At 41.1% G+C, this 27,801-nt stretch overlaps 1 protein-coding gene across 1 annotated transcript in view; it reads left to right on the forward strand.

The window, feature by feature from the left end:
- Window positions 1-23,827: 23,827 nt before the first annotated feature.
- The window catches only part of exoc3l4 (exocyst complex component 3-like 4), a 30,696-nt gene continuing 26,722 nt past the window's right edge, over window positions 23,828-27,801 (forward strand). Inside the window, exons 1-2 of the mRNA XM_028565175.1 lie at window positions 23,828-24,050; window positions 26,245-26,370. Coding sequence (XP_028420976.1) covers window positions 23,828-24,050; window positions 26,245-26,370 — 349 coding nt within the window. The remainder of the gene's footprint in view (window positions 24,051-26,244; window positions 26,371-27,801) is intronic.

The raw sequence follows: 27,801 nt of genomic DNA on the forward strand, positions 1-27,801 counted from the left end.
AGCCCCGAAAATCTCACCAACCGCCCTGTTCTCTAACATCAAAGCCAGGTTTTTACATTAGTGCTCATTGCATCATATTGTGCAGCAAAAAAAAATAAAAAAATGCTAACACTTTTGTGCTCATCCTGGATTTGACTTCAGTGTCACAGGAAATCAAGCTTTGTCTGCAAACTTGAAAGTAACAGTCTTCGCCCAGACATAAAAATTGAGGTGATTTAAAGCTTTCATTTTCTGTCTCGTATTTCTTCTAAAAAAGAGACTGTTTGTTGTGACAGAACAAAGAGGCACTAAAGCTCTCACAGGAGCTCAGCTGCTCATTCTGTATGCTGTATGCAATCATGCTGTCATTTTCATCTCAACGCCACGACGCGCGGGGATTACGCAGAAAGATAGATCATAGAAGACTACGGCTGCACCATTTTACAAATATAGATATTATTACACCTGCGCCCATCTCTGTGCCCATGGGCGTGCTGGTCTTACAGGGAGGTGTGTTCAGGTGCATTCTGGGCGTATTGCTATCTTGAGGCAGCGGGAAGTGATCGTGCCATTGACAAAAACCTGGTCTAAAGTCAATAACTCATTATAACTTATTATTATTAGATAATTATTTTATTTCACAAAAAATCAGCCTGACACATTGACAAAAAAGTCCCTAGAATAAAGAATAAAGTTGTCAACCACTAAACAGAAAACAGGAAAGAAGGAATGAATGAAAAAGGAAAGAGGATCTGGGACACGAAACGTCACTTTGATTACATAAATGAAGGTGAAGGTGTGGAGTGGGATGCATGTTTGATTAACAGAGCGTCTTACATTTGAATTACAGTTTTTTACAATCCCTTTGGCACTAATTTCAGAACCTTGACGTCGTTTTTCGAAACTCTAGACACAAAACTCACAACCAATGATCAAAATACAAATTTTTTCAAAACTCTAACACTTGTTTCAGTTGCTTGGATACAATACACATAAAGCTAAGATCATTTGTTCATTTAACAAAGATCACCTGTTCAATATGACACGACTTAACATCACTGCACTACTATTTCAAAAAACAATTCACACATTACATTTCAGATGAGTTGTATGGAAACAAATAAACATCATCATGATCATGAAAGTTTCAAGATACCGAGATTCATTGTCACCAATTAGCGTGGAGCATGAACCAATTAGAATACAGTCTATGGATGTAATATTTCATCATCATTCTTTACTGTAATGTACTAATGTTTATCAGACACTATTTCAACAGTGTCAAACAGTGTCAAAGTCTCAAAGACTTTTTATAGTATTGACAGTACTGCACGCATGCATGCAGGCCCTTGGAATTGCTTGTCCAATTCTGCCTAGTCGTTACTGAGGATTGAGATATATGCTTTATATATAATGTATATATACATATACATATATACTCGTACCACGTTGTTGGCCATGCCCGAAGGTTTTTTCCAAAATGTTTGGCTAATTGCGATGTAGATGAGAACCTGTGGCCAAATCCACAAGACAAAGTTGATGAAGATGTAGAAGTACCGTAATCACTTCTTTGTTTTGCTTTTTACAGTAAAAGTAAGTTGAGGAACACTGCATTTAATGTTTTACAGTACTGTCTTTTCTTTCTATTTTGTAGCAAATTATTTTTGCTTTGATTCAAATAAACCTATGTTGGAATCGTACTGTATTGTTTTTCATCAATACATTTCAAGTTATGGTCAATGACACCACTGTGTCTGTAGTATTCTCTCTACTACTGCAGTACTTTTACAGGGATGTATTTACATCTAGTACCATGATAAAACATGTATCAGCTATTTTTTTACAACAATATTTAATGATTGTACGAACGATGACCCAGTGAAACTATGGGTAGCTTGTGTGTGGGTGATCTAAAGTAACGTTTAAATGGTATTTCACAATAAGTTAGTTTTTTGAACCAATGATTGTGCAAGTGCAAGATTTCTTTAAAGATATGAATGCAAAATGCAATGTTTTGAACATTAGACAGCCTGTGTTACAAGGGATGACTGTTTTGAGTTTTGTGTCTAACGTCAAGGTTCTGAAATTATTAGCGAAGTGAACTGTAAAATTCACTTAAAATGTACCTAAGAAGTGTCCTAATCATGGGCATCTGTTATGCTCAAGATAGTCTTGGGGAAACAACAACAAACGTCGAGCCAGCAAACTACACGCCTGAAAATGTCAAGTTTTGAAGAAAGTTTAAATTCTGCAACAAGGCAAGCCTGCTTGGTTCTTTCGGGGAATGATTGTAAGCTAATTTAAATAGCTCACGTTGCTGTATTGTGTCAACAGTTAACTTCATTTATGTAATATTGTATGTGGCGTTTTCTTTTGGGGGGGTTTTAAATGATCTTTTAAATTGATAACAAATATGGTTGTCAGCAGCACAATAAGATACCAAAGTTAAAAAGGTAATAACATGTGTGTGTGTGCGTGTGTGTGTGTGTGTGTGTGTGTTCGGTGTGTGTCTGTGTGTGTATATGTGTGTATACAGTTGTGTGTGTTGTGTGTGCATGCTTGTGTGTGTGTGTGCGTGTGTGTGTGTGTCAGAGAGAGAAAGTGACTCTGACAGCCCGTCTCACAGCTGGGATACCGGGTCCTCAGGAGTGGGGCGATCAAGCCACGGGGTGCAGGTTATTTTGGGAACCACAGAGGATGAAGCGCTTATTTTCACCGCCATACAAACCCAACAACCCCTCCTCCTCCTCCTCCAGCCTCCCGCTGTCTGACAGCTCCCTCTGTTAATTTGCACAACCTCAATTAGCCTTTAGCGGGGAGAAAAAAGGAAGTGGTCAGAAAAAATCCTTTAAAAGGGTCTATTCGGGGGAGATAAAAACACATCTGAGACTGAAGGTGCGTTTGATGTTTTCACCACGCAGCAGCGAGCCAGTTCAACCTCTAAACTCGGAATCTTTGAAAGCAGACCTGTGATGTCAAACGCCACTCTCATTGAATACGTGAAACATAGAAGCAGGATATACATATTCATATAGGCCAGATATGCTATTTATTGCTCGCAGACAAGACGCTTTTTCAATCAAATAGATTTAACAGGTGGAAAAGCCAAAGTCCCTTGGTGATTTCACCTATTAAAGGTTTTCATTATCACAGCTGTGACATTATATAGATTGTGCAAATTGGGTTGAGCCAGGACATGAACACGGTGTCAGATTTCCTGTTATTCCTGAGCCGTTGTGGATCTTAGCTTAGACGTCTCTCTCCTACTGAGCCTAGCAGGGGTTTCATTTCTGATGGAAAGAGGTGTCTAAATGTGACACTTGGTGTTATTTTTAGTCTGAAATACATGGATATTTTGGTAGTCCTTTAGGCATACCAGAATTATTAAAGGACAAAGCGGGCAATATTCTGTGTTTTGTCAACAAATCCCATGAAAAGACCAAAACCAACATTCTGTCTTTTAAGACTTTCTAAAGCTGATTTGTTACTGCCTAGGGCCTACATCTTTTAAAACAGCTCACAAATGTTTATTTTCATTTAAAAAAAAGGCTCAGTAATTTCCTACAACAGCTGGTCTCTTTATTCTTAAGCAAATGTTCAGCAAAGAATTGATTTGATGGGGGACTATTTTCAGTTGTGGATTAATACATGTGGTGCTCTATTGAGTTACTGGCAGCAGTACGGTGTGGGACTGACTCTAAATAATGTCAATAAACAGTGTGAAAGTAGGGAACTGTTTGCTAAGTATTAACAAAGCACCTTCATACATCAGTGTATTTCACTGCCTCCGACTGTACAAGCCACTAATCAGCATCAGATCATATAAGCATATGTAATATATATAGGCCTATGTATGTAAAAAGTAAAATAAATGTAGTGGAGTAAAAAGTACAATATTTCTCTCTGAAATGTAGTGGAGTAGAAAAGAAATTAGGATAGAATGGAAATGCTCAAGTAAAATACAAGTGTGTTGTAATTGTGCTTAAGTATATATCATACTACAGCAAATGTACTTTAATGCACTCATAACAAGTCATTTCAAGTAACAATTTATCTTAACTTGCATCCCATCTGATAAACACACATCGGCCATTATTAAACACATGAGTGACTGACAACTTGCTAATGTATGACATAATGTAACCCTAAGCCTTATTAATTTGCCTCGTGCTTCCATGTAAGTCTGTTTTACTGACAACACTTTATGCTGCAACTCGGGAACAACACATGACAAAGCTCCTTAAGGTTGATTTATTCTCTGGAAAAGGCAGCTGATAGTGTGTGTGTGCGTGTGCGTGCGCGTGCGTGTGTGTGCATGTGCGTGTGTGTTGAGGGAGGATTTAATGGTGGAAATGAAGATAGAGGTTGATGTTTTTGTGATCGGGGCATTAGTAGCCATCTGCGACCTTTCTCTGTAAAGAAAGCCCACAGCTCGGGATTCAGTGGGGGTTATTGTGTGTGTGTGTGTGTGTGTGTGTGTGAAAACTCTTTTGACAACATGGTGAGCAGCACAGGAACTGTTTATCGCCACAAATTGTACCTCCAGTTCCTTTCATTCAGTCTTTCCCTTGTAGCTCTCTGCTGATCAGTTTTAGTTAATGCAACAAACCTAGCTAATGGCACTTTCTCACCAACAAGTCCTCCAAACCATAAAACCATGTAGGTTGTTCCTAGCCTCTAAAACGACCCACAGGAGCGTTTCATAAATTAACGCCACTAGCGGTGGCAGGAAATATGATCCACAGGAGCGTTTATTCAGCCCTAGAAAAACTCACCGTTTACTTCAAACAGGACTGGAACCCCAGTCTCCTGGGTGAAACTTCTGTGTTTGTTTCTTATTGTTATGTACACAGGCAGAACGTGACTAAGAGCCCTATTTTAACGATCTAAGCACACGGCGTGAAGCGCCTGGCGCAGGTGCGTTTAGGGCGTGCTAGTTTGATGGCGAAAAAAAGGGTCTGTGTGCCGGTCATCTCCCCATCCCCATTCCCTTTAAAAGCCAGGCGCGTTTGGACCTTGGCGCATTGCTGTTATGATGGAGGATTTGCACCGTAATATTTTTATTTGTAATCTTTGGAATGTGTGTATGCTGCTGCGCTTCCTGTGTGTGTGTGTGTGTGTGTGTGTGTGTGTGTGTGTGTGTGTAACAAGCATAGTGTGCACGCTGTGCACAAGCCTAGGCGCATTTTACTAATTTGCTGTTAAAATAACAATGAATGAGTTATTGACTTTAGACCAGGTTTTTGTCAACGGCACGATCACTTCCCGCTGCCTCAAGATAGCAATACGCCCAGAATGCACCTGAACACACCTCCCTGTAAGACCAGCACTTATTGTAGGTGATTTTAATATCCATGTGGACATTGACAATGATAGCCTTAGTACTGCTTTCAACTCATTACTGGATTCAATCGGTTTCAGTCAGAGTGTGCACAAGGCGACGCACTGTTTTAACCACACCCTCGACCTTGTGCTGGCATATGGTATTGAAATTGAGGATTTAATAATATTTCCGCAGAATTCGGTATTAACAGATCATTCTTTAATCACTTTCGAATTCTTACTACCTGACTATATTAAATTAGATAAAAGCTTCTACACCAGATGCCTATCTGACAGTGCTATAGCTAAATTTAAAGAAGATATTCCAAAAGCATTCGACTCTATGTCATGCCTTAACATAACAGAGGACCTCTATGTCAACCTCAGTCCCTCTCAAATTGATACATTTGTAGACGGTGCTACGACTTGCCTACGGACGACCTTAGACTCTGTTGCTCCCCTGAAAAAGAAGATGATGAAGCAAAGGAAATTAGCACCTTGGTATAACTCCCAAACTCGCAAATTAAAACAAATCTCGCGAAACCTCGAATGTAAGTGGCGTTCCACAAAAGTGGAAGAATCCCGTTTGGATTGGCAAGAAAGTCTCAAAACCTATTGGAAGGCCCTAAGAAAGGCCAGATCAGACTATTACTCTTCACTAATAGAAGAAAATAAGAACAACCCAAGGTTTCTTTTCAGCATTGTAGCCAGGCTGACAGATAGCCACATCTCTACTGAGCCATCTATTCCTCTAGCTCTGAGTAGTGATGACTTCATGAGCTTCTTTAATGATAAAATTATAAAAATTAGAGATAAAATTCATCACCTTTTGCCCTCAACTTCTAACGGTACACCTTTAAACGCAGAGTCGCTAGAAATAACGACTAGTCTCGACATATACTTAGACTGCTTTTATCCTATAGACCTTCAACAATTAATGTTAAAGATATCCTCAGCTAAGCCATCTACCTGTCTCTTAGACCCCATCCCAACGAGACTACTCAAAGAAGCGTTACCCGTGGTAAACAGTTCATTACTAGATATGATCAATATGTCCTTATTAACAGGTTATGTACCGCAGTCATTTAAAGTAGCTGTGATAAAACCTCTTCTGAAAAAACCCACCGTCGATCCTGAGGTCTTAGCAAACTAAAGACCTATATCTAACCTTCCCTTTCTATCCAAGATCCTTGAGAAGGTGGTTGCTAATCAGTTATGTGATTTTCTACATAGCAATAGTTTATTTGATGACTTTCAATCAGGATTTAGAAAGCATCATAGCACAGAGACGGCACTGGTGAAAATGACTAACGACCTTTTAACTGCTGCAGACAAAGGACTTGTCTCCATTCTTGTTTTACTAGATCTTAGTGCTGCATTTGACAATATTGACCATTCAATCCTGTTACATAGATTGGAACACTTGGTTGGCATTAAAGGAATTGCTCTAAGCTGGTTTAAGTCCTATTTCTCTGATCGATCTCAATTTGTTATTGTTAATGATAAATCCTCCAAGTACGCTAAAGTTAGCCATGGGGTTCCTCAAGGCTCAGTGCTTGGACCAATTCTATTCTCCTTATATATGCTTCCTCTAGGCAATATTATTAGGAAACACTCAATTAACTTTCACTGTTATGCGGATGACACCCAATTATACTTGTCAATCAAACCAGACGAAACCAGTCAGCTAGCTAAATTTCAAGCGTGCATTAAAGATATAAAATCCTGGATGCCCTATAATTTTCTGATGTTAAACCCTAACAAAACTGAAGTTATTGTACTGGGACCTAAACACCTCAGAACCTCATTATCTAAAGACATAGCTACTCTGGATGGTATTGCCCTGGCCTCCAGCACTACTGTCAGAAATTTAGGAGTTATTTTTTATCAGGATATATCCTTTAATGCCAATCTAAAACAAACCTCAAGAACAGCCTTTTTTCATCTTCGTAACATTGCCAAAATTAGGAATATCCTGTCTCAAAACGACGCTGAAAAACTAGTCCATGCATTTGTTACGTCCATGCTGGACGATTGTAATTCCTTACTGTCAGGTTGCTCAAATAAGTCCCTTAAGACTCTCCAGCTGATCCAGAATGCTGCAGCGCGTGTTCTCACAAGAACTAAGAAAAGAGATCATATTTCTCCTGTATTAGCTTCTCTGCACTGGCTTCCTGTTGAATCCAGGATTGAGTTTAAAATCCTTCTCTTGACCTAAAAAGCTCTAAATGGTCTAGCACCATCATATCTAGAAGAGCTCCTAATACCCTATTGTCCCACTAGAGCACTGCGCTCCCAGAATGCAGAGTTACTGGTGGTACCTAGAGTCTCTAAAAGTAGAATGGGAGCCAGAGCCTTCAGTTATCAGGCTCCTCTCCTATGGAACCAGCTCCCGATCTGGGTTCGGGGGGCAGAAACTGTAATCGCTTTCAAGAATGAACTTAAAACTCTTCTATTTGATAAAGCTTATAGTTAGGGAGTGAGGAGTTGCAGTGTTCACCTAACTGGCCCACCTGCTTCTCTTCATAATTGTTAGATTAATAATACATAACAAAGTAAAGGGAGGCAGGCCAGCCAAGCCCGATCCGGCAGGGGGAGAGTTCTAAGCCCGAAAAAGCTAACTCTCCTTATGACCTGTCTCTCTTAGTTACGCTGTTATAGTTACGCTGTTATAGTTCTAGACTGCCGGGGGACTTCCTTCCTTCCTTTGACACACTGAGCTGCTCTCTCCTCTCACTTTCTATTACTATTACTATTACTATTTGTGTGTATCCCGTCCCAGAAATGCTTGTTACTAATCCTAGCTTCTGGGGAGTTTACTCCCCGGAGTCCTTATGTTTTTTCACCTAGCGTATTTCCTTGGAGAACGTTGGCACCAAGATCCTGGTTCCAGCTGTCGCCGTGGTCCTGCTGCACTCCCTGCTGAGCTCAGCGGTGCCCTGCAATGTCATGCTGCTTCCTGCTGCACCCTACTGCTTCCTGCTGAACCCTGTAGCTCCCCGCTACATCCAGTCACTGTTCCATTATTAATGTGACTATTATTGCCACTGTTCATCACACCCCCAACCGGCCCGTCAGACACCGCCTACCAAGAGCCTGGGTCTGTCCGAGGTTTCTTCCCAAGAGGGAGTTTTTCCTCGCCACTGTCACACTGCTTGCTCTTGAGGGAATTACTGTAATTGTTGGGGCTTTGTAAATTATAGAGTGTGGTCTAGACCTACTCTATCTGTAAAGTGTCTCGAGATAACCTATGTTATGATTTGATACTATAAATAAAATTGAATTGAATTGAATTGAATTTAATTGAATTTAATTGGATGTGTCTGGGGGCGGGAGCAAGAAATTAAATACAGGAAGAAGGTCTTGTGTTCTGGACTAGTGCATATTTCTTCCATCTCCGTGCTAACCAGCTAACCAGGATTTTCGTCCCTTCCCAAAAGTTCTCCAACGGAGATGGATATGCCGAGCAAATGTGAAGCAATCCATCTGGTGGAGTCAGGTTATGGTGAAGCACGTTTCAGCCTTTAATTGTTGGCGTATCACGCTGCTGCCAACGGTGATGTTCTCTCACAAATTGAGTCTATTTGGGTCGAGCACAAGTTGAACTATGACTATGTCATACCTGTGATCTGTTCTCCTAAATAAGAAAACGCACATGCAACATGCAATGCTCGCTCTTCCACTAGCAGAAAATGTTTAAAAGCATAAGGATTTTTTATTTGTTTGCAAGCGCCTTCAACATTTTTTGATTCTTTAGCATTGCCAGTGTATGACTAAATCCTGACTTCTGATGTTCTTATTGATTACACACATTTGTCTAGTTCCCAAAAGCAGTGGTAAGTTTTTACTTGTATTATATTATACATGACTCCATATTATATATTCACTGTGTATAGGACATTAGGGAACTGGAACAAAATGGTGTCAGATTCAGGTGTGAAAAACACATTTGCACAAAAAAAAGAAGTTTGCTCTCTTCCTATAACCCAATTTTCATAAATATCCATATAACCATATCTCCTCTACATGTTCCTCTACTAAACCTTCCTCTCTCTCTTTGTCATGCCTTCATTTTTTTTACTCCCCCTCTCTTTTTCTCTGTCAGCCTCCCTTCCTCTGAAGCTCATCTTCTCTATCTGTCTGTCTTCATCTTTTGCCTCTTCTTTTCCTACTTTTATCCCAAATGCTCTCCCCTGAGCAGAGAAAACTTTAAAAAAAGAATGAGTCACGGAGCAAATCCAACCAGAAAAATAAAGACAAAAACAAAGTCACTCAGCGTCTACTTTGCTTGTGTAGCTGACACTTTCACTTTCTTTTTCTTCTTCCATATTTTATCGTTTGACACAGGACACAGCTAGTGCTTCCCAAATGCTTTTAATGTCAAAAATCCCACTTTGACACAACACTTAACATTTTGTTGTTTAAACATGATCTGAGATCAAACTCTTTCATATTAACTTCCAGTTGAATAACATAGTTAAAAACGTTAAAAGTGAAGAAGTGATAGCAAATGGTGTAAACCCAAATAATAAGCTAAGCAGTCAAAAGTGATATGAAATAATGTCTGATCTTACATTTTTCAAACTTATAATACAACAGGACTAACTAGCTCTGTACTGCAATATATGTCTACGTACAGTAACTGGTAAGAATGCACTTTTTGCCTGGAACTTCTTAGCGTTAGCTCTAATCTTGTAGCACAATATAATGTATGTGGGCATTAAAAATGTCAACTGGAGGCAACGTTTTTCATCAATTTATAAAGGTAACTTACAGTAAATAGCTAGCCAACTTCAGCTGATGAAATCTGCTAGCCACAGTTGTCATAGTCGACAAAATTGATGGTCACCAGGTAAAAATTAGATTTTGTCTGTGTTCACTGTTTACCCGTCTAGTCTATATCCACAACATTCCACTTCCGGGATTGTTCCAGTGCCGCCGAAAATTCCTCCTGATGTCCTTTTTTTCAGCCGGATGTCCGTTACCTTCCTTTTTCTTTGTGTTGGCGTTCTAAACTCCGGTGGATTTGTGAGGACTATGGTTAACTGCTCCTCAGATCTCTGCAGGGTAAATCCAGACAGCTAGCTAGACTATCTGTCCAATCTGAGTTTTCTGTTGCACGACTAAAACTACTTTGAACGTACACGTGTTCCACCAAAACAAGTTCCTTCCTGAGCACGTTTTTCTCCCATCCCGGAGTGCTGTGTGGACTTCCTGGAAGAAGGTCTGGCAATGCAAGATCAACCTCTATCTCAGTGGTTCTCAACCTTTTTTCAATAATGTACCCCATTTGAATTGTGTTTTTAAGCCTAGTACCCCATGACCAGCGATAGATTTACCAAACAACAGCCATGTAACTGAAAAACATTTAAATGTTAATGAAAAAAGGCAAAAAAAACTTAAAAATTTGGAAAAAGTCGGTAGAAAGAAGGAAGTAAGGCAAGAATAGGTGGAAAATATTATCAAAAACTTAGAAAACAGAGACAAAAACTTCGTAAAAAGCGACACCGTAGAAAGAAGAAAGACAAACTTGAAAAAGATTAACAAAAACTTTGAAAAAGGCAGAATTTTTTTTTAAAAAGACGATAAAAAGTGTGACAAAAAGAAGAAAGAAGGAAGGAAGGAAGGAAGGAAGGAAGGAAGGAAGGAAGGAAGAACAGTTCAAAAATAGGGACAAAAAGCGACAACAACTTTAATAAAGTGACAAACTTCATATACAACGACAAAAACTTACGTACCCCCTGCAGTCCTCCAAAGTACCCCTTGGGGTACACATACCCCCATTTGAGAAACACTGCTCTATCTAAATCAAGGACCTATAGGATGTAGGTTTCAGCAATCAGTTGGTGAAAGATATAGTGTGTAGTTTCTGTCTCCCCCATGAGGAATTCTAACGAATGACAACAACAATGTCGGTGCATCAACATGATAGAAGCCTTCCGTGATGGTGCACCTCCCTATTTTTTGTTTCCACGAAAATAACCCCTCAACCCTGGACGACATTTTGGCTGGCATGCTGCATAACAACCTAGACTCAGTCGCTGTGACAGATAATGAAAGGATAAACAGGCTCTGCTGCAGAAACCCTGATGGACAGACTGACAGCCCAAACAGAATGGAAATTCACCCTGGACAAGTTGGTGAGAAGGTGGTGGGGTATTTTTTCTCAGAGCATTCTGGGAAAAAGAATATAAACACTGGTGGTAGACAGCCAGAGAATACCCAGTGTGAATTTAAACACAATCTATGAAGACATAGGGGATACAGATGAGGGAGAAAAGAAAGGAAAGTGACACTTACACCTCTTCCTATCATTCAGCGAGCAAATGTATTGTGGCAGACGGAACGCGAAAATAGGAACAAATGCACACTGTGAGGAGGGGATGAGATTTATTTTTTTCTCTTTTTTAGTGAACTACAGTCACTCCCCTTACTATTGTTCTGCTAGACCTTCTTTATCTTGTCCTGTCTGCTAACACTCCACATGTCTGACATGGATGGAGCATTCAAAGTGCTTTATTCTGAAATAATGGGATACAAACACAACCACAGATGCTCAGTATCAATGGAAAGTTGGTCAGACGTCCGTTCTCTGTCGAACCGCAGTGCGAAATTCCAAACTACTACGTTTTTCTCTCATATTGTGATCGTATAGTAGTACAAGAAAATATAAATGTAAATGTAAAAAGGTAACAAAAATATAAACGTGGGGACAGACCAATTATGACCGATTATCGGCCCTGGTCAGTGTCTGTGCGTTTAAATGAGAAATACCAGCACCATGATTCCTCTTTACTCCAGGGCTGTGGGTACAAGGTGGCACTGCAGTGACGTGGTAGTGGTGTGTGTGTGCATGTCTGTGTGTGCATTTTTCACCAAACAACTGCAGATTAATTATACTTCATGCACAATTTAGCTACAATCATCTGCAATTTCCAAATTGGTTGTTTGGTAACTAAAGGTAAATGTATTGAATAAATAAATTGAGTACATTTTTACATTGCTGTCTGAATGAAATAAAAAATAAGTAAATATCTGACTGAGGTTGGGGATAACATTAATTTGCTTCTCCTTCTCCACACAATACGACAACACAACGGACACTATCGGATGATCTCTGTTCATTTCCTCAGCTTAACAAAAAAGGGTTTTATAACACTGCAGGATAATTGGACATTCAACATGGTCTAAGCTCATGGACAGCTGGGCGCGCACACACACCATTCACACGCCACAGTTTTCCTTTTCATTATGCAACCCAAATCTGAAAGCCTGGGCTCGATAGCAGGCGTTGTGTGGCGGAGCTGCTGCTGAGGTAAGCGGCACGGTGGAAAGCCCTGGAATGTTGGCAAAACCAGTCATACTGTATCCAAAAGAAGGAAGTAGACGGTTAAAGAGAATAATTCTACTGACACAGCTATCATGAAGAATAATAGAACAATAGAAATGAAAGGATAACTAGATGAATGGATTTTAACTGACGCACAGGATGGTAAAATCTAGTGAGTGCAGGTCCAGCTATGCATGTCCTACAGTCTGTTAAGGACATTCGCAACAACAGATGATTGAAAATATCTCAACGGTGACTTGAAATTTTGTCACAGGATAAATCCTAATGACTTTGATGATCCCCTGACTTCTCCTCTAGCGCCACCATCAAGTTGACACGTGTTGACAACTGTAGGATGGATTGGCATGCAATTTAATTTACTACAAACATTCATGTTCCCCTCAGGATGAATTGTAACTTTGGTTATATGTTGACTTTTCATCTAGTGCTACCATGAGCTAAACATTCTTAGCCTGACAAGCCAGACCCACATCCAGATGTTGGGTCTGGGAACTCACCATTTGCAGGACTCAATCCGAAGGGCGGGATAAACGGTTGTCTTTCAAATTCCCTCTGCACGCAATAGGATAGCGCTACAACCAGGCAGAGCGACGAAGAAGGTGACATCTTGCTTTTTTAAGAATGACTTCAGTGCCGTTGGAGAGCACTGAGCAGAAGCCAATGGAGAGTTGGTAAGACTGACCCTGGCTGTAAATAACATTTGCTGCCGCTAGGCGGCGTCTATATTTCTAGGCTAAAGCATTCAAATGTATCCAGTACTTTGGTTCATTCCCATCAGCCTCAGCTGTACTTTGTGTTTCGTGTTAATTGGCAATAGCATGCTAACAGGCAAAGCTAAGACGGCGAATCTGTTAGCATGGTGGCATTAGAGCACAATCACTACTGTCCAATCCTTCGTACATCCTTTGTTTTGCGATCAGTACCATCTCGGTTTCAAGCTGTTGTGAAATCACCTGCCACAATCTGTCTTCAAAGTCCACATCTCTGTATTCTTTACTTTGTTTGTCATAAAGTGCTTAGCGCTAGGTGGCGAAGTGAGTCACCTTATCAGATGCCATTTTGGATAATGATGTGGTGGTGGAACCTGTTCTAAAAAACTTTAGAAGAAAAGAAGATACGGCATGATGGATGGATGGATGGATGAATGGATGGATAGATAAAACAGGATGTGTTGTGTTATCTGTAGCTGACACAGCAGCTCAGTAACAGTTTCACTCCTGTGTATATATAAATCTCTCAATGTTCTGTATGTCACACACACATATACACACACACACACACACACACACACACACACACACACACACACACACACACACACACACACACACACACAAGATGGAGCAATTGGTCACGATGCCACTCATCTGCGCCCAGAAATGTTCACTGCTGACCTTTTCTGGGCAATGGAGCTGCAGCAGATGTCTGACCTGGTTTTAAACAGCAGCTGAATACAAATATCAATGTTTCTCTCCACATACTTCATTTAACTTCTATTTCCTGCAATCAATAAAAAAAAAATGAAGATGAGGACAGTGGCTCCTCCACGACTGCACAATAATTTTTTTCTGGCTCATCCCCAGAAATAAATATGTCACATATCACCCTCCAGTGGAGCTAAACTGCATGACAGTCATCATGTTGTATTTTGTGTCATTACAACTTTGGCACACTTGATTGACTTGACATGACTGAGTGAAAGCAGGGAAGCATTATCAACTACTGAAGGGTTATTTTACGTTTGATGTAGCTCTGTGATCTAGTGGTGCTTAAAGGAATAAGAAAGACAAGAATCCTGTTACACAAAAACATGTTTACTATTCTAATTTGAGCTTTTTTTCTTTAGAATTTTGGAATACTTGTCCATCTCAAATCCTGCTAATGGAGCAATCTGAGTATAGAATCTGATTTGCTTTACTTAGATTGGGAGAGTTGGGAACAACTGCAGTCGATGACCACTCACCACTCAAGAGATCCCGAATGCACCACCATAATTTGTTTTTGAATATTTCATCAAATTGTTATTTTGTATTTTTTGTTAATTTGGTTTCTGTCCCCTTCTTTACAACCTTGTTACTAAAATGTAAATTGCAGTGGTGGAAAGTACATTTGCTCAATTAATTTGAATGTAGGCTACTTGTACTTTACTTTAGTATTTTCATTTCCTGCTACTTTATACTTCTACTTCACTACATTTCATGAATGGAAATATTGTATCTTTTACTCATTACATTCATCTGACAAGGAGAGACTTTACATGAAAAAAAAGCATATAACATACAACACATTGTTAAATATTAAACCAGTGGTTCTAAACAGTCTTGGATTGTGGCCCCTTACAAAATAAAAATGTCTAACTGGGGCCCCATGTCATGTTTCAGACATCTGAGTTGTTAGCAGAGTCAATTTCTATCTAAACTTCTCAGATAGTTTAATTTAAATAACTGTTCAAAACTTCAATATTTACACATTATCTATTTGTGTCCAAAACAATGAAAACTGATTTGTGTAGTATATCAGAACTATTTTCTTCATCTTCCCATTAATCATCTCACGACCCCTCAGAATTATCGGGTGATCCTTTAGAGGGGCCCGACCCCTAGGTTGGGAGCCACAGGACTAAACTAGGACTAAGCTAGCTGTAAATAAAGTTGTTACAACTCGCTCCACCTCGAGCAGCAACATATTAATGCACCGGTATTAATGATCTACAGTGGTGGAAGAAGTGCTGAGGTCCTTTGCTTACATAAAATTACAATGATGTAATAATTCTCTATTACAAGTAGAAGTCCTGCATTTAAAACCTCTTTTAAAAATGTCAGACATGTATCAGCAACATGTACTTAAAATATGGAAAGTTAAAGTACTCATTCTGCATAAACAATGCCCCCTGTGAGTCAGCGTATCAGATATCATTAGATTATTCTACATCTGAAACGTGACAATGGACCCCAACTAAACACTGATACAAGTACCTCAAAATTGTATGGTAAATAAGTAAATGTATTTACTTACTTTCCACCACTGACTTTCTAATATTATATAGTCATATATTCTGCAGAATGGGTCATTTTGATACTTCATTTTCTGATAAAAAACATTTTTTGCACATCCTGCACCAGCCTTCATTTCTTATTGTTAAAACAGCTATATTGTAGATATATATCTATGTTATCGTTTCATTTGCATGTATTGTTTATTTCCTCTTAAAATGTTTATGTATGCATACCAACCATTACTATCTTGGCAATAAATCCTTTTCTGATTCTGATTTCTGATTCTTAGGAACAATTTTTAATGAATAACTTGAACTTGCAATGGAGTACCTTTACATTGTTGTACTGGTACTTTTACTTAAGAAATGGATCTGAGTAGCCTTCTTCTTTCACCACTGCTATGTCATTATTAGGCCTAATTTGCTTGACTCACGACCTGGAAACAGGAATTTACGGGGGTTCTTAAATGCACCACGGTTACATGCTTTAACGCCACATTCCAGGTAAGAAATCTAATCTGTAAACTAGGATTCGCATCACCTGACCTCCCCCTCGCATTGTGAAGTACCTATAAACTGTGAACTGTAATCTTTTTTGTATTTTAAGCACAACAATGTTTACTAGGATCACAAATCCTGTCATTAAAACAACTTGTAGGGAGCAGATTAAACTCTGAGACTACTGTGAATGACACTCCTTTTTCAGCAGATATTTGTTTAATCATTAACTCATCCTTTGTTCTTTCCCAATCACACCAGAGGCAGGGAGCTCTTGTCATGTGATTTGCTTGCTTTTCTTGAAACTGGCTGCCCTTCTTTTAAAGCATCTTTTCAACCCCATTTTTCCGGATCCTCCAGGTAAATTCCCAACCTGGCTTTAGCATAAAGGTAGAGAAAGTGAAAGCATAAAGTTTCAGAGTGAAGGACATAAAAGAGCGGAAGAGAGCTGCCAGAGTATTTTCTACCTGAGCTACGCAGGTAAGCAGACGCCTTTACTTTCCCTCTCTCTCTCTCAACATACAGTATGAGCCTGTAACTTTTTCACTTAGTGCACAGTTTGAATGCATTGGTCACATCTTTGAGTTTGGCTTCAGTTGTAGTTTTGTAGTTGTAGTAAAACAATGGCGCTCTGCATCTATATAGCAGGTTCTTTGGTGTCAAACACTGTTATCAGCACAGTGGCCACGTTTTAATTGGTCACGGAAATATAAAACTATGACTTCACAGGCCTGTTTTATATAATATAATACAATTATTATAATATAAAATAATATAGTTGTGACCTTCTGCTGAGAGTTTAAAGTGACATGCCATTTAATAATGACATGTCTGCAGATATTTACACTGTTGTTGTGTGTTGCACAATGACATAAAACTAGAACTGTTCCAGAGTTCATTGAGTCATTTCTCAGAAATGTATTTATAGGTATTATTTATACCTATAAAATCATATGGCTTGGCTAATAATGGTTAATCCCCATTTTTTTCTTTTCAATTATCTTACAAAAAATTAAGAACTCTGTATCTTTTTTAATGTTTATAACTTTAAATCAACAGTAAAATGTTCCTAAATTTTAGCTAAGGAGTAAGGGAGTCCAATTTCTCCTATCAAGAACAAGTTTCAAATCACTTGATTCACTTTAAACGTGTGCATGCTCTGTTTAGTCCTTAATACACATGTGAAGAATCGGCCCCCTGTGACAGACAGGCATATTTTAGGTAAAAAAGTATTTTATTTTTTATTTTTTTACCTCATTTGTTTTTGTGATAGCATTGATGGCTTTGTAGCTAAACTTAACAAACTTAAATCAGGCTTTTTGTGTGTTGGATATGGATATCTTTCATGCGCTGTTGGTGCTAATGTTTTAGCCGTTAGCTGTAAGTTACGCTAGGTCATGGCGACCATAGTCTGGGTTAGTTGTAACAAGAGTCTGTGTTACAAAATGTTACAACCTTCCCCAAGCAACATTTTGGTTGTTTATGTTCTTTAAATTTCAGTTTTGTAAACAAAAGAGGGACAGAGGCATGCCTCTTAACCCATACACACAAACACACAAAAAAATTATTATTATTATTATTTCTGTTTGGGTTGCAGAGCTAACAGCTACACCATTTAATAGCAGACAAATGTTTGGATCACATTTTGAATGCACTGGCTTAAAGATTCCCAAGATACAGACCGAAATGTCAGAAAATGTTATATCCCGGTCTCCCCTACAGCTGACTAAGTTATTTAATGATGTCCTTGTTTGCTTTATTTTTTCAAAAAGCTTACAATTGATATTTAACAGACACTTTTGTGCAAAATACTTCTGTACTTTTTTTCGTCTTTGCTTAAGATGCAAAGATTAATAGATGAATCGGCTAAAGTCATTTTTTAATGCAAAAATACTGTAACTTCTCTGATTCCAGCTTTTAAAATGTGAATATTTTGTAGTTTATTTACATGTCTATGTCAGTAAACTGAATATCTTTGAGTTTGTGGACAAAACAAGACATTTGAGGACGTCATATTGGGCTTTGGGAAACACTGAATTGACAGATTAATCGACTGTGAAAATAATGGCTAGTTAAAGGTGCACTATGAGTTCCTGCATGACGTCACTTCTGTGACGTTCCAAGTAAATACCAACAAAACAGAGCAAGCTTGCCCCTCCCCCCATGTTTCCATAACTGTCATGACTAACTGACTAACTGTCACTAACCCCCACCCCCTCCCCCAACCATCTTGTCGGTGATTGGCTGGGACGTGGTTTGTTGTATTTTGGTGCACAGCCTGTGCCCCTAGTGTTTGTTTGACGTTTACGACCCCTGTGTTGTCTAGAAAACGAACTGAGATCAAATTAAAAATATTATTATTTTACTAAGCTACTAGGAAAAATCATGCCATAATTGAATTTAAAAAAAGAAAAAGGAAACTGAAAAACGAAAGTTGAAATGTAAAATGATAATTTATAAATGTAAAGTGCAATGTAAAAAGTCTGATTTAAAATGCAGATGAAATTATCATTTCAAAATCAGAAATCAAATGAACAAAAAAGTACACAGGCCCAAGTACAGTAACTACATGAAAATGTCACTGTTGTTGCATGAAATGTCGTTTGTTTTTAGCCTACATCATCAGTTTCTATCGTCTAATGTGAAACAAGAGGCTATAGCAGCTTTGCTACCAGGCTGGCTTGATGTGCCTAAAGATTTCAAAGATTTCAGTTAAAGCATTTATATTTAAGCTTTGCATTTTAAATTTCTTCTCCGTGAACCATCACTTCTCCGTGAACCATCACCTTATCGTGGTGGAGAGGTTTGTGTGTCTCTGTGAACCTGAGGGCTGTGTTGTCTGGAGCTTTGTGCTCCTGGTAGGGTCTCCCAAGGCAAAGTGGTCTCAGGTGAGGGGCCAGACAAAGAATGGTTCAAAAACCCCAATGAAGAAGCAAGGTAGAGATTGAGTGACCCTGCCCGGAGGAAGCCCGGGGCCCCCGTCTGGAGCCAGGCCCAGACGGCGGGCTCGTCGGCGAGCGCCTGGTGGCCGGGTTTGCCACGGAGCCCGGCCGGGCACAGCCCGAACAAGCTACGTGGCTCCCATCTCTCCAGCCCATGGGCCCACCACCTGTGGGAGGAACCGTTGGGGTCGGGTGCGATGCCACATGGGTGGCAGTGAAGGTCAGGGGCCTCGGCGGACCAGACCCGGGCGGCAGACGCTGGCTCTGGGGGCGGGGAACGTCACCTCTCTGTGGGGAAGGAGCCGGAACTGGTGCGGGAGGTGGAGCGCTACCGGTTAGATCTGGTGGGGCTTACCTCTACGCACAGTCTCGGTTCTGGAACCATACTCCTGGATAGGGGTTGGACTCTTTTCTTCTCGGAGTTGCCCAGGGTGTGAGGCGCCGGGCGGGTGTGGGGATACTCACAAGCCCCGGCTGAGCGCCGCTGTGTTGGAGTTTACCCCCGTGGACGAGAGGGTCGCCTCCCCACGCCTGCGGGTTGTGGGGGAAAACTCTGACTGTTGTTTGTGCATATGCACCAAACAGGAGTTCGGAGTATTCGGCCTTCTTGGAGACCTTGACTGAGTCCTGCATGGGGCTCCAGTGGGGACTCCATTGTTCTGCTGGGGGACTTCAACGCACACGTGGGCAATGATGGAGACACCTGGAGGCGTGATTGGGAGGAACGGCCTCCCTGATCTAAACCAGAGTGGTTGTTTGTTGTTGGACTTCTGTGCTAGTCATGGATTGTCTATAACGAACACCATGTTCGAACATAGGGATGCTCATAAGTGTACCTGGTACCAGAGCACCCTAGGCCAAGGTCAATGATCGATTTCATAATCGTTTCATCTGATCTGAGGCCGTATGTTTTGGACACTTTCGGGTGAAGAGAGGGGCAGAGCTGTCAACCGATCACCATCTGGTGGTGAGTTGGGTCAGGGGTGGGGGAAGACTCTGGACAGACCTGGTAAGCCCAAACGTGTGGTGCGGTAAATTGGGAACGTCTGGAGGAGGCCCCTGTCCGACAGACTTTCAACTCACACCTCCGGGCGGAGCTTTTCGTGCATCCCTGTGGAGGCTGGGGCATTGAACCCGAGTGGACAATGTTCAAAGTTTCCATTGCTGAAGCTGCGGCGAGGAGCTGTGGTCTTAGGATCTTAGGTGCCTCAAGGGGCGGTAACCCACGAACACCGTGGTGGACACCAGTGGTCAGGGAAGCCGTCCGACTGAAGAAGGAGTCCTTCCGGGATATGTTATCTCGGAGGACTCCGGAGGCAGTTGCAGGGTACCGAAGGGCCCGAAGGGCTGCAGCCTCTGCCGTGAAAGAGGCAAAGCAGCGGGTGTGGGAGAAGTTTGGAGAAGACATGGAGAAGGACTTTCGGTCGGCACCAAAGTGTTTCTGGAAAACTGTTCGCCACCTCAGGAGGGGGGGGGGAACCATCCAAGCTGTGTACAGTAAGGATGGGACACTGTTGACCTCCACTGAGGAGGTAATAGGGCGGTGGAGGGAGCACTTTGAGGAACTCCTGAATCCGACTAATACGCCCTCTAGGTTAGAGGCAGAGCTGGAGGATAACGGGGATTGTCGCCGATTTCCCAGGCGGAAGTCACTGATGTAGTCAAACAACTACACAGTGGCAAAGCCCGGGGATTGATGAGATCCGTCCAGAAATGCTCAAGGCTCTGGGTGTGGAGGGGTTGTCCTGGTTGACACGCCTCTTCAACATTGCGTGGAAGTCTGGGGCGGTGCCAAAGGAGTGGCAGACTGGGGTGGTGGTTCCTCTTTTTAAAAGGGGACCAGAGGGTGTGTGCCAATTATAGGGGTATCACACTTCTCAGCCTCCCTGGTAAAGTCTACTCCAAGGTGCTGGAAAGGAGGGTTCGGCCGATAGTCGAACCTCGGGTTGAGGAGGAACAATGCGGATTCCGTCCTGGTCGTGGAACAACGGACCAGCTCTTCACTCTCGCAAGGATCCTGGAGGGAGCCTGGGAGTATGCCCAACCGGTCTACATGTGTTTTGTGGATTTGGAGAAGGCGTTTGACCGGGTCCCCGGGAGATACTGTGGGAGGTGCTGCGGGAGTATGGGGTGAGGGGTCTCTACTCAGGGCCATCCAATCTCTGTATGACCAAAGTGAGAGCTGTGTCCGGGTTCTCGGTAGTAAGTCGGACTCGTTTCAGGTGAGGGTTGGCCTCCGCCAGGGCTGCGCTTTGTCACCAATCCTGTTTGTAATATTTATGGACAGGATATCGAGGCGTAGTCGGGGTGGGGAGGGGTTGCAGTTTGGTGGGCTGGGGATCTCATCGCTGCTCTTTGCAGATGATGTGGTCCTGATGGCATCATCGGCCTGCGACCTTCAGCACTCACTGGATCGGTTCGCAACCGAGTGTGAAGCGGTTGGGATGAGGATCAGCACCTCTAAATCGGAGGCCATGGTTCTCAGCAGGAAACCGATGGAATGCCTTCTCCAGGTAGGGAATGAGTCCTTACCCCAAGTGAAGGAGTTCAAGTACCTTGGGGTTTTGTTCGCGAGTGAGGGGACAATGGAGCGGGAGATTGGTCGGAGAATCGGGCGCAGCGGGTGCGGTATTGCATTCAATCTATCGCACCGTTGTGACGAAAAGAGAGCTGAGCCAGAAGGCAAAGCTCTCGATCTACCGGTCAGTTTTCGTTCCTACCCTCACCTATGGTCATGAAGGCTGGGTCATGACCGAAAGAACGAGATCCAGGGTACAAGCGGCGAAATGGGTTTCCTCAGGAGGGTGGCTGGCGTCTCCCTTAGAGATAGGGTGAGAAGCTCAGTCATCCGTGAGGAGCTCGGAGTAGAGCCACTGCTCCTTTGCGTCGAAAGGAGCCAGTTGAGGTGGTTCGGGCATCTGGTAAGGATGCCCCCTGGGCGCCTCCCTAGGGAGGTGTTCCAGGCACGTCCAGCTGGGAGGAGGCCTCGGGGAAGACCCAGGACTAGGTGGAGGGATTATATCTCCAACCTGGCCTGGGAACGCCGATCCCCAGTCGGAGCTGGTTAATGTTGCTCGGGAAAGGGAAGTTTGGGGTCCCCTGCTGGAGCTGCTCCCCCCGCGACCCAACACCGGATAAGCGGACGAAGATGGATGGATGGATGGATTTTAAATTTGACTTTATACATTGCACTTTACATTTTCAAATTATCATTTTACATTTCAACTTTGTTTCCTTTTCTTTTACTAAAATACAATTATGGCATGATTTTTCCTAGTAGCGTAGTAAAATAATAATGTTTTTAATTTGATCTTGCGTTGTTTTCTCTTTTTGAATTATGATTAAAAATATCCTCCATAGGCTAGCGGATCAAGGAGAGATGCCTATGATTTGAGACGAAAATGAAATTGTGCTGAAACCATGCACGAACTCATAGTGCTCCTTTAATGAATGTCTTTCATTTCAATTGTAGCTGCACTGTAATGACTGTGGTGGAGGATACTGAAAGTAAAGAGATGCTTTTTTACTTTCACTTTTGTTGAGATGGTCAACACAGATATACTGTAGTTTTTGCTTGATATCTCCAAAATAAAATAAAACTGAAAAGTATCTACGTGACTGGATACCAGCAGTAATTGGAAAATACTGACCGACTGAATGAAACCTTTATTTATACAGATATACAGTACAAATGTTAAATATGGCAAGTACAGTAAGTAGTTAGAAATTGAAACAAAAACAAAGTAGCAAAAAGTTTGTGCATCAAATTTCATGAAGATATAGAACAAGTTAGTACAGAATATATCTGATTCTGTGTGGAAAAACAATGATTTAATAATAATAATGAAATAAAAAGACGTGGATGTTATTGGTCTAATAATAATAACGACAAAAGTTAGTGGGCTTTCCTTTCAAATAAATGAAACCTATTATTGTAGTATTTGTGTTTTAAGGGGTTAGTTGGGTTTCACCAAAGTCACACAATAACACAAACTAACTAACCGATGGAGGCAGCGGTAGAGCAGCAACTCCTGTGTTCTGTGAGGTAAAATGGAGTCTGGTGGCTTTGAAGAGAGCAGAGATAACGGCTTCGGTTCCCCGTCGTTAAGGGCTGTCTGACAGCAAGGTAAAGCGCTGAAAATATTATAAATCTAGCGTCCACTTAAACTGATATCGAAGTTTTTAAGTGTCTAAAATGCGTTTAGCTGCTGCCCCCGTCCCGTCCACAGCAGGACATTGCTTATCTTCCCTTGAAGCTCCAACAACAACACTGCAAAAGATCTGAACTGGCCCTTTAAGTTTACTGTAAGTTGAAGTTTGCTTAAGAGAAGGGGACTTTAAGATGAATGTATCAACATTTGAATGAACTCCTCTATTAGATGGACAGTCGGAGGACACTGAGATTTCATTAAAGAAAACCAACCTGAAACTATAAAAGTGAGGGGGACAAAAAAGCGTTCTGGGACATTATTACGGTGGCCCTTATGCCCTTAGAGTCCTTGAGTACAGCATGTAACTGCTGTTACAACATAGTCCATGTCCTTCTCTCTCCGTGTCGAAGTGAACTAGGCGGGGATGTTATCTGTAAACAAAACCGCCCCCCCTGACCCAGCTGACTCAAAACCACAATAACCAACCACACACCTTCAAATGCTGAGTGCAGGCCGACTGTAAGCTTTCATTTGATGCTGTTTCCTCACAGGTGGAAGTCACGTTTAACGGCATGAGAAGTCACAAATGATGGACAAGTCTACTGAAAACCCAGACGAGGAGGACAGACTGTCCCTCAAGAGCAACGGGAACGCAGCGGGCAACGGCGGCACCAAGGAGACGCTGGGCGTGCTTCAGTCGTTCAGGAGGAGCATCCGGCGGGCGACCGAGAAGAGCCCGCTGTCGTCCGGAGGCAAGTGGGCAAAGGTCTCCGCCGGCAACGAGTCGGGGTCACAACCGCCTCCGTCTCCCAGTGAGTACCGTCTTTGGCTGTCATGAAATCTTCTCGCAGGCAGGCAGGTACTAGGGCTGCACGATCTGAGGAAAATACGCGATAACGTTGGTGAATATCGCGATAACGATGTTACTTGGGATAAATAAACCGATATTAACGTCTACTCAGTTCTGCCTTTCTGCTGCTTTCAGTATTCTGCTAAAAAGACAACAACTCGCTTGGAAATCATTTCCCGCGTTCTTTCATAGAACAAACCGAACATTGAATTGTATAGAAAAGGCCCCACTGAAGAAGACTGACAGTTACATTTTAAAGTGCAGTTTCTTCTGATATCTTCTTTCAACCAACACAAAAACAAAATCTCTGAGTGTCTTTCGCGATACGTTTATTGCGCCAGTTGATATCGCGATGACGATAGAAAATAACGATATATTGTGCAGCCCAAGCAGGCACAGTCGTATGTCCTCTCAGGGTCAGAAGCATTTGGTTTTTGTGCGTGCCGGCTTATCTGACCTAAAAATGTCCCACGAGCTGTTTGCAGCTTGTTTGTGAAGCACAGTACCGGGATGTTTCAGCCTTCTTATCTACTGAGCAGGAGATAAGTGCTTACTGGAAATATACGTTAATGTAAGATACGTAGTTTTTTTGTACTGAATTACCTATTTTTTTTTTTCCTCAACCCGCCTCCTCTACTGTGATTTTCTTTAAAGTAGTGATTGCCTTCATTTCCTTTAACACCTTGCGTGAGCTCTTTCCAGTTAGGTGTGGGTGATCCTGCATGTGCAAGTGGAAAGAGCAACAGTGTGGGAATATAGAGCAGGAAGTGCAAGAAAGCAAGTTTTTTCTAGTTAACATTCATCTTCACTAAAAAAAACCTGTCTCGCTGCATTTTATTTGGGTCATACATTCATGTTCTGCATGAAGGTGATCTGCTTCAGTTGGTGTAAACAGTGGGGAGATAAAGTACCAAAAACATCAAACATCCCCAAGTTCCCGCTCCTCAGCTATGAAGATTATCTGTTTTTCTTAATCATATGTGATAATAAATTGATTGGGATTGGGATCTGACAAAACAAGCTATTTGAAGACACTTTACTTTTAGATTATAACCGTTCCAGTGTGTTTTCTTACATAACAGGCAATACATATAGATCAAATGATTATCTAGAAAATAATTGTTATAGGCATCACTCAATTCTTTTTTAACTGGAATCTGGACCATTGACATCACCTGTGCAAACAAACAGGAGATAATAACAGGATAATAATAAACAGCAATCTAGTGTGATGAGGGGTTAGGATTTTGTAATCCACCTCATCAGGAAGTTCATGCAGGGTTTTCCCCAGAAAAACAAACATTTAAACAATCACCTCACTCATTAAATATGTGGCCTTTAATGTGCGATGAAGCACCGCTGCTTGTTTTTCCATTATAAAAACATGATATATCATACAAATGTAATAATTTCCTCCCGTGTTAGCAGAGGGCCTATCGACCATTGTGTGTTCTTTTTTTAGCGTGTGCAAATATGCGCAAATTGGTGGAAGAAGTCATTATGTTTGGTTTGTTCAGTCCATGTGGGCTTGTTGCACTTTAAAATGAGGCAATGGCTTGAGGTAAACCCAGAGTACAGAGAGAGTCACATCATTATCTTAATCTTGCCTGATTGGACCAATTTATTTTAAAGCACATGTTTTCTAGACTGGAGTCTTGCAGTAAAAAGAAGAACAAAAGGGTGTCTAGAAAGCACCATGAGCAGTTTTTTAATAACTGTTTCAAAGTGTTTTAGGTTTTGTTTCCCCTTTTAACACAACGCTTCAGCAAAATGAGAAGTGTTTTTATTTGCAAGTCCTTACATTTTGAAGATTTCTGCAGCATTCGGCAAGGTTACATTTCCATTTTAGTCGTATGCGTTACAGTAAATCATTATCCCTGTCAGCAGAAATAAGAACAAACTCTCCAGTGACTTTCGCTTTTAAAAGTTGGAGCTGAGCCAAACTGAGCTTTCATTTCATCAAGACTTAATCTGTGCATTCCTCAGCTGGTTTAGTTGTAGGTCACTGCGAGGACAAAACACTGCAAGTCATGCATCCACATATAAATGTAAATAAGTGAAATGAAATTGAAATAAAACACTAAGATTGAATTATTTTCTTCCTGACGCGACCAAGATCAGATAGTGAAACAAAAAAACCCGTTCCTCTCTGTCAGGTCTGAGTGCTGGCTCTCCGGTCACGTCTCCTCTGAAGAACATCGGAGGCTTTTTCTATAATAAAGAGGAAGACGAGAGCGACAGCGTTGGACAGAAAGGCAAAGGTCTGAAACGCTCAAAGACAGGTAAAGCAATCATTTAATACCAATTATTTTCATATCAATAGGTCTCCTGGACTGGCTGCTGATATTAGATCTTTTTTTGTTTGTTTTTTTTGTTCACCATTACTGTACAAACATCATTGCCAAAAGCATGCAGATACCCAAATAAAGTATGTAGACACAAAAGTTACGCGGGTTTGCCTATAGGTGTTCTCATTCAAGTCAGTTTAAAAGTTGATAACTAATATAATTTATAACAAAATTAGTTGAGTACTGGTATTGTGCATGCTAGTTCACTGACATGGCTTTTTTAATTTAATGTTTATTTAACAATGACAAATGCATAGAACATTGCTTCATAAACAATACAAAGTAGATGCCATGCATACAGGTTTATAGCCATGACTAATTTGCAACCCCTGTCCCTGGTTAGGCTTTTAAAATTAAAAAAGAAATTACAGAGTATTAATATAAAAATGTGTAACTATTAAAATACATACAATAAATACATCCCACAAATGAAATAAAATATGGACTTAAATGAATGTAGAAATCACTATAAAACAGAGTTTAGACACATTTAACAATACAAGAAATATGCATATGTCTGTACATGCTAACATATGCAACTTAAAGGTCCCATGGCATGACAATTTCACTTTATGAGGTTTTTTAACATTAAAATGAGTTCCCCCAGCCTGTCTATGGTCCCCCAGTGGCTAGAAATGGTGATAGGTGTAAACCGAGCCCTGGGTATCCTGCTCTGTCTTTGAGAAAATGAAAGCTCAGATGGGCCGATCTGGAGAAAGAGAGAGACATCATGGCAGTGTGGCAGATGGACAAGGCCACACCCCCACCCTCCACCTTGCCCCCGCTCTCTTCTCCTCAATAGCATTTAAAGCTACAGACACAGAAATGGCACGTCTTAAGCAAAGCTCATTGTGGGACTGGCTCTAGTGTCTGTAATTCTGCACCAAGGCTGAATTTCGGGAAAGAGACTTCAGATACAGTATTTAGGGGACCACTAAGGCCTATATAAAAGAGACTTCAGATACAGTATTAGGGGACCACTAAGGTCTATATAAAAGACACTTCAGATACAGTATTAGGGGACCACTAAGGTCTATATAAAAGACACTTCAGATACAGTATTAGGGGACCACTAAGGTCTATATAAAAGAGACTTCAGATACAGTATTAGGGGACCACTAAGGTCTATATAAAAGAGACTTCAGATACAGTATTAGGGGACCACTAAGGTCTATATAAAAGAGACTTCAGATACAGTATTAGGGGACCACTAAGGTCTATATAAAAGAGACTTCAGATACAGTATTGGGGGACCACTAAGGTCTATATAAAAGAGACTTCAGATACAGTATTAGGGGACCACTAAGGTCTATATAAAAGACACTTCAGATACAGTATTAGGGGACCACTAAGGTCTATATAAAA

The sequence above is a fragment of the Perca flavescens genome, chromosome 20, assembly GCF_004354835.1.
Source record: "Perca flavescens isolate YP-PL-M2 chromosome 20, PFLA_1.0, whole genome shotgun sequence".
In the NCBI taxonomy this organism is placed as follows: Eukaryota; Metazoa; Chordata; class Actinopteri; order Perciformes; family Percidae; genus Perca; species Perca flavescens.